General features: G+C 35.1%; 1 protein-coding gene across 1 annotated transcript in view; it reads right to left on the bottom strand.

The window, feature by feature from the left end:
- Positions 1-3993: 3993 nt before the first annotated feature.
- NUS1 (NUS1 dehydrodolichyl diphosphate synthase subunit) overlaps positions 3994-7962 on the bottom strand; it is a 33578-nt gene continuing 29609 nt past the window's right edge. The window contains exon 5 of the mRNA XM_009242189.4: positions 3994-6809. Within this exon, the coding sequence (XP_009240464.2) occupies positions 6719-6809 (91 nt within the window). The 3' untranslated portion in view covers positions 3994-6718. The remainder of the gene's footprint in view (positions 6810-7962) is intronic.

Here is a 7962-nt window from a genome sequence, read left to right as displayed (position 1 = left end):
ATAGATAGCTTTCAGCTTCCAAGTAACTCATAAATTAATATTTAATGAAATCATTTGCCTGGAGATTTTTTGTACTTTCCTATTAATCTCTTGGATTGTTTACATTTGGTGTGCCCTGCACACTCCAGTCAATGACAGAGTTATGAGGACTAGTTTCTCATATACATTTACATCTCATATGTACCTGAACAATAGCAGGTGTATTTCCCTTTTATTATCCCCTAGAAAAGTCATCTATCTCCAGGGCAAGCAAAATTCCTTTATAAAAAACATTCTAACTACTTATTTGTGGAAATCACAGAAGGTTGAAACCACCTCAATCAATGTTGTGCTTTCAGAAGACTAAAAAAAGACCACCAGATGAATTATTTAAAAACAAGAGGTAAAGAAATTTAACAGTGATTTAGTCTGTTCTTGGAGATGTGACCTCAAAAACAAGCCATAGTTGTGTTACAAACACACATTTTAAAGATCATTTTTGGCCTGGCGCAGTGGCTCATGCCTGTAATCCCAACACTTTGGGAAGCTGAGGCAGGCAGATTGCTTGAGCTCAAGAGTTTGAGACCAGCCTGGGCAACATGGCGAGACCGTCTCTTCCAAAACTACAAAAAAAAAAAAAAAATAGCCAGGCATGGTGTTGTCTTTCGGGAAGTCAGGGACCCCGAATGGAGGGACTGGCTGAAGCCATGGCAGAAGAACATAAATTGTGAAGATTTCATGGACATTTATTAGTTTCCCAAATTAATATTTTATAATTTCTTACACCTATCTTTACTGCAATCTCTGAACATAAATTGTGAAGATTTTATGGACATTTATCACTTCCCCAATCAATATCCTTGTGATTTCCTATGCCTGTCTTTAATCTCTTAATCCCGTCATCTTCGTAAGCTGAGCGTGTATGTCGCCTCAGGACCCTGTGGTGATTGCATTAACTGCACAAATTGTTTAAATAATATGAAATCTGGGCACCTTGAAAAAAGAACAGGGTAACAGCAATGTTCAGGGAACAAGGGAGATAACCATTACGTCTGGCTGCCTGAGAGCCAGGTGGAGCAGAGCCATATTTCTCTTCTTTCAAAAGCAAATAGGAGAAATATCGCTGAATTCTTTTTCTCAGCAAAGAACAGCCCTGAGAAAGAGAATGCGTTCCTAGGGACAGGCCTCTAAAATGGCCACTCTAGGGATGTGTCTTTTACAGTTGTAGATAAGGGATGAAATAAGCCCCAGTCTCCCATAGTGCATCCAGGCTTATTAGGATGAGGAAATTCCCGCCTAATAAATTTTGGTCAGACCGGTTGTCTACTCTCAAACCCTGTCTCCTGATGTTATCAATGACAATGCGTGCCCAAAACTTCATTAGCAATTTTAATTTCACCCCAGTCCTGTGATCTCGCCCTGCCTCCATTTGCCTTGTGATATTTTATTACCTTGTGAAGCACGGTAACCTCTGTGACCCACACCCTATTCGTACACTCCCTCCCCTTTTGAAAATCACTAATAAAAACTTGCTGGTTTTACGGCTTGGGGGGCATCATGGAACCTGTCGACATGTGATGTCTCCCCGATAATGTGCACCTGTGGTCCCAGCTACTCAGGAGGCTGAGGTGGGAGCCTGGGGGTCAGAGATTGCACCACTGCACTCCAGCCTGGATGACAGAGTGAGACCCTATCTCATTAAACTGTGGAAATCACAATTACCTACAGAATGAATGGGAGAAACTGCTAATTTAATGTTTATACAATGGGTTATCTGAAGCATGAGATTTCTCATAACTTAGTATACGGATAAAACATTACTATCTGTCAAAGAACATTTTCTTTCAAATAAACTTAAGACAACAAACCAATAGACTTTGGAAAACTGATAGGTCAAATGTCAAAGATAAATGTGAACATCATGAATATAATTAATGAGTGGGCAATGTTAATATATCATTTCATACAATTAAAATATGCACATATAATGTATCTCTAGGATCTAGAATGAATTCTAAATAAATCTGATGTTTTAAAAAATTAACCTATAGGATAAATTTTAGGCAACATCCAGTACCACCCCACCTTCCCACAAATTAAGTGACAAAATTATAGAAATCACACTAGACCAAAGATTCTGAGACTTGACACTACTGACATTTGAGGCTAATTCTTTGTTGCAAGGGCTGTCCTGTGTATTGCAGCATGTTTAGCAGCATCCTTGGCTTCGTCCCACTTGATACCACTAGTATACCTCCTGAGTTACGACAAAAATGTCTCCTGTTGTCAAATGTCCACTGGGGGGCAAAATCACTCCAGGTGAGAACCACTGCACTAGAAAAATGAACGCCATGTCAAACATCCCCAGGTAAGTAGCTTCCACATTTTTCTGGATGTCCCATTTTCTAATTGTCTGAAATCTAATTAAAATACATGGTGACAACAGTTGGTTACTATTATCATTACCTATATCTACTTCTATTTCACGTAAAATAAAAAATTTGCCTGGCATGGTGGCACACAACCTGTCAGCCCAGCTGCTCATGAAGCTGAAGTGGGACGATCGCTTGAGACCGAATTCAAGCCTAGCCTGGGCAATATAGTGAGATCTGATATCTAAAAAAAAGAAATAAGAAATTTAAGGCAGTTATTAAGTATAGCTGTTACTGATAATTAACACTGAAAAATACACATTTATTAAAATAAAGCACTCATAGAACCAAATCCATGATATAGCAATTGAAATAAATCTTTATCAGAATGGAAACATTACTCTATACAAGGATAGAACTATGCTGTTAGCATTTATCCATATTCTGAATTTTTTGTTTTTTCCAGGATTGCCTTTTCCAAGCCAGATGCTTTTCTTGTCCTCGTAACAGCAACTTAAATTACTAATACTAATGAAGGGGACTATGAACAGTCAATAGCAGATATTGCTAATAGTTTGACCTCAGAGTACATTTAATTTTATTTGTTGCAATCATCTGGATACATCATGCTAAAATTAACAGTCCTTGAACACTAAATGAGAGAAGAGATGAGCATAAAATTATTTGAAGAATTTGGGCCAACATTAAATATTAAGAATAACTGAATGTGGACTATAATTTTTTAAAACATTTTATTTTCATGTGCTATTGTAATTTATATCCAGACACAATAATCAAATACCAAAGAGAATGCAAGACTCTCAATTTCTAGATTATAGTTTTTAAAAAAATCTCTTTATTAACTTGTTACAGTAGAATACATTTTTTAAAATATAAGTACAAAAAATTCTTGGTGATCACCAAAAATGTAATCAATAAGGTTACATTCCTTTGTTTCTCTGAATCTTCTTTTTCCTATAATGAAAAGTATATTTTTTAAACCTTGAGAAATTCTTTTTGCACTACCTTTTCCTACCCATTGTATCACAGTTTACGTCCTACCAGCTAGGATCTTGGAGAACTGCTCACATTAATCTTGTTTCCTGGGTTTTATTTCAAACTGTCCTGAACTTTATAGTAATTTTTGCTAAAGGAAGTTCCTAGTAAGCAGTTATTTACCTTTGGTAAACTTAATTTTAGATGAAAACTATGCACAAAACAACAATTGTCTTATGATTAGACCTTCAAGTTAGGAGGTGAATAGTCTATACAGCATAAGACAAACCATAACTCTTACCTTTAAATTTTCTCATTTGACAAGAACTATCAAATTCCTTTTTAAAAGAGTACACAAATACGTTTTTAATTTGGAAATTTCATATTTGGTGAAAATTCAAATTTTAATTACTGTGGAATTTTGACAACTCTAGCAATGGCAAAGCTGAATTTATTTCACTATTATCTATCAAAAAGCAAGTAACATTATAAGATTTCAAATGTTTAACCTGGTAAAAGTGAGAATATACTTCAATCAAGAGCATACCATCTAAAAAAAACAGTATTGCTATCTAGTCATATGCATTTCTTATTACATTTTTGCAGCCCCTAAGTGTTCAGAATAAATGTAGCATTCACATAATACTATAGTCAATGAAAAGAGTATATTCTTTTATTGGTTTTTGTTCATACATGTTAAGTTTCAACTTTCAATAATAAAATTCAATAAATTTGATTCCTTAATCATAAAAACCGGCTTTACACATTATTTACATGTTGTCAAAGTCCATACAAAACATCACAAGGATCTGATTGACTCTATGCATGGTACCATCACACAGAAGGAGGAGGGAGCTAATCCAGTAACATACATTCAAATATTAAATTGCAGATATGCACAGTGTATTTGGCACTGTTCATTAATATTATAACACCTTCCTCTCAAAGACAGGCATCCTTAAACTTTAGTCATGATATACCAGAATTTGCTATTCACATTAAAACCACCTTTTAAACTTTATAACAGTAACCGATTATTATAGTTTTAACAAACAAAACACAATGAGAACTGGGAATGGAATTCAAATCCTCCAACTTCTTGCTATGCTCCAAGCTGCCATCCATAAAACAGGTTTAATTCAGTAATTTTTCCATTGTGGGGAGTGTCAACAAGAAACAATTTAAAGACAATATTTTCCAATACAAATAAACACACATACTTTTGTTTAAAATTACCAGTTCTTGGGAGTGCAAAGGGAGACTTGATGATGTACAACTTGTGATGCTTTTGGCAGGAATTATAGAACAACCAATGCTATTCAAGTTGTGGAGATTGTACTAGCAGGTGAACTCATAAAGAGAAGGTTCTGGAATGACTATATCTGAAATCAGAATCCTAGTAGTTTGTAGTTTGCCTCTTCCTAGAACTTCAAGAGGCTTAAATCATAGGCTACAGATGTACTTTCAAGTATATACTTATGAATGGAAGGAGAAAATAAAAGCATGAAAATGCAAATATTAAACCTTTACTGGCCTGGGCTATATTCCAGTAGGTAATTTATTTGACTAACTTAACTTTAACAAAGATCAAATCCCTTCATTTTAATCAGGTCCATTAAATTTCATTCATTAAAGCTATACATACTCCAGAATGCTTATAAGACATTTATACCTATCATGTTTACAAAAGGCATAAATTCAGTCTTAAGCTGCACTACAAATGCCTCAATATAACATAATCACAGTATAAGGAATCAGAAATTCTCTGATTAGATATGCTGTAGCTTCACACAAAACTCTCAGTAATAAATTAAAACAAAAAAAAAAGTCATACAACGTATAATGGATTATGCAGTGCAAAGTAATGTCACTGGACCAAAATTTAGTTTAATCATTTTTATTTCAAGTGTATTTAAAAAATCATAAATGGGGTTTCATAATCCAAAGTTGAAACATTTATTCTTCATAGCTTCAGAATTTGACAAGCAATTGTAGACCATGCTTTCCAAATCCAGTCTTCTTTGCTATTTTTCAAACTTCTGAGATCTAGTATTAAACTGCTCCATTCTAAATGTATAGTTTTAGATACGTATTGTACACTTGTTGATAAGGGTTTTCTGAAAACAGTCTATCAAATATAAAGAATGGTTTCTATCTAAGAATCAGCAGTGAGGGAAGAAATATTAAACACCTATCAAGAAATCAATTATTCATTTTAAAAATAAGAGAACCAGTGCTGCTCTCTGTCATAAAAGAGAACATATAAAATTTATTTTTATAGACTTTGGTAATATTTTATTCCCCACAGAGGCCTTCAATCCTACTTAAAGATATTTTACACACAGTAACCATCAGGATTTACTGAGTAAAAATCTCAGGTATTAACCATGCCCCTAAAATGTGCTATTCCAAAGAGGAACAGGTTACTTTTGAGGAAAAAAGCTGCCTTGGTAACTTCCCTCAAATGTTTATTTTAAATAAAAATAGTTGATGGAAATATTTTTTAAACGAACTTTGGGTATAATATGGCATACTGCCCATCAAACAAAAAAGGAAATCAAAACTTTCTTTCCATTTATAATTAGTTTTCCACCTTTACTATCAAGATTACAACTTAATGACCTTTTATGCTTGCTTGGTTTTTTTGACTGCCTAATCCAATATTTAAATTTTTAAAAGTCTGCATTTCAATGTAGTAAGAGTTATTTTTCAAATAATCTTCAGAACCCAGAATACAGACACCAGAGCAACACTCTCAAGTCATACTTTTGACTACAATTAAGAGATGAAAATGGACGGATATCTGAAGATAGGTATTCCCTCTGCTCTGAAGGTGAGCAAGATTTTAACATGTGAGCAACACAGAACTCCACTCCTCTGGAGCTCCTTTCAACTCAGAATGCTTCAGTTCAGTAAGTCAATATATTATTCTTAAAAATTAAAGTTTGGTCACTAAGAAGGACTGAACAAAAATTATTCCCCTCCCGCCAAACACAACCAGAACAGTTCTAATCAGGCCCTCTTCTCCCCACAAAAATAGGGAAGTAGCTGGGCTGAAGACTTTAAGTGTGACATTTCAGTTCCTAAAACATCGCTGCTATTTGCTCAAAGTTGTAGGTCTATGTATTTCCTTCTCCAATACGTCCCCATTTATAAGTTTATTTCCATACATACAAACGTGCACATGTGTGCACGTGCACACGCACACACACACACTCACTCTCAAGTAAGACACTTTTTTGTGTTTGTTGATAAATTATGAGGATTATGAACTAGGTGTGTACAGGGTTTCATAGGTGCTTTGTAAACATCAGAGTCACTTGGGTCATTTCCTCCACAAGCCTCAAATCAAATTATGCAACCAATGACCACTACTTTCCCAGACGCTGTTCACAGGCTGCATATTGACGAAGGGCAGAGAAAAAGTCCTCATAACTGATGTTTAGGTGGGAAGGCAAAGATCTGAAAAGAAAACACGGGGGGAAAAAAGCAATTAGATATACACTGTAATGTAGGGGGGAACCAGAAGATAAGGACCAAAAAGAGGTTAAGAATAGAATACACCAAATTATCCTCCACCAGACAGCACCATGACAGGCACGGAAAATGTCTTAATCATAACATGTAGACTGAAAGGGTGGGGCCCTGACAGAACCGACTGGGAAATAGCAGAGAGCCTCTGAGACACCGAGGGGTAGTGGAACTCACTGTTTATTGACAAGTGTTCACTGAAGATAGGTATTCCCTCTGCTCTGAGGGTAAATTATAAGCAGAATATGCCAAACAATTTCTACTAAGATTGTTCAGCTCATTGTGAAAGAGTTCAAGTAAAAAATTAATGTGCCTCTTTTTCCACAAGAAAAGCAACTAGTAATGAGAGATTCATAACTTGTTAAAGCATAAGCTCAGATTAATGCAAAGCTAGAGATCTATGTATAAAGGATCTCATTTAAATCCATTAAAGAATTTCTCCTAGTCAGAGTAAAGGCAATATTACTTAGTTTAGGAAAGCCATGCTTAATGTTGGGCAGAGCCACACAACATCCAAACATGATGAAATATTGTAGCCATGTTGTAAGCAACCTAGAAATCAACACTTATCTCCACCATTTCCAATTACTCAAGGACAATTACAGTGTGAAAATAAGCACTTTAAAGATAGACTGAATACACAATCAGAGGGTTCCCTTTTATGTATTATAAGTAACTATTAATTTTCAATAAGTAACATGAAAAACATCTGTAGTTTATGTAGCTTTATAATGTGGGAATTCCAAATATAATCTGGGAATTCCAAATAGTATCAGGGTCAAACACCTGGTCAGAATTGAAGAGTCACAGTCAGAGTCCTATAGTCACATGCACCACAAAAAAAGACTGAACAAACCTACCTTGAAAGGACTCCTGCCTGTCTTTAGCTATACTTTTCTTTATCCTTCCTCAGACTGCCAGAAATTCTGAAGTAAGTCACCCACTTCTAATTCCTCATCATCTCTTAATAATCTCTGCTATCAACCTTAAGTCTTATTCACGCCTCTGAAATAATATGCTCAAAGAACAAATTTAATGCATTCTTCTTGCTAAAGCTTGCTTCAAATGTCCTCACACTCTCAAC

The sequence above is a fragment of the Pongo abelii genome, chromosome 5, assembly GCF_028885655.2.
Source record: "Pongo abelii isolate AG06213 chromosome 5, NHGRI_mPonAbe1-v2.0_pri, whole genome shotgun sequence".
Taxonomy (NCBI): domain Eukaryota; kingdom Metazoa; phylum Chordata; class Mammalia; order Primates; family Hominidae; genus Pongo; species Pongo abelii.
Note: the sequence above shows the minus strand (reverse complement) of the source record. Positions and strands in the feature narration are given on the sequence as shown.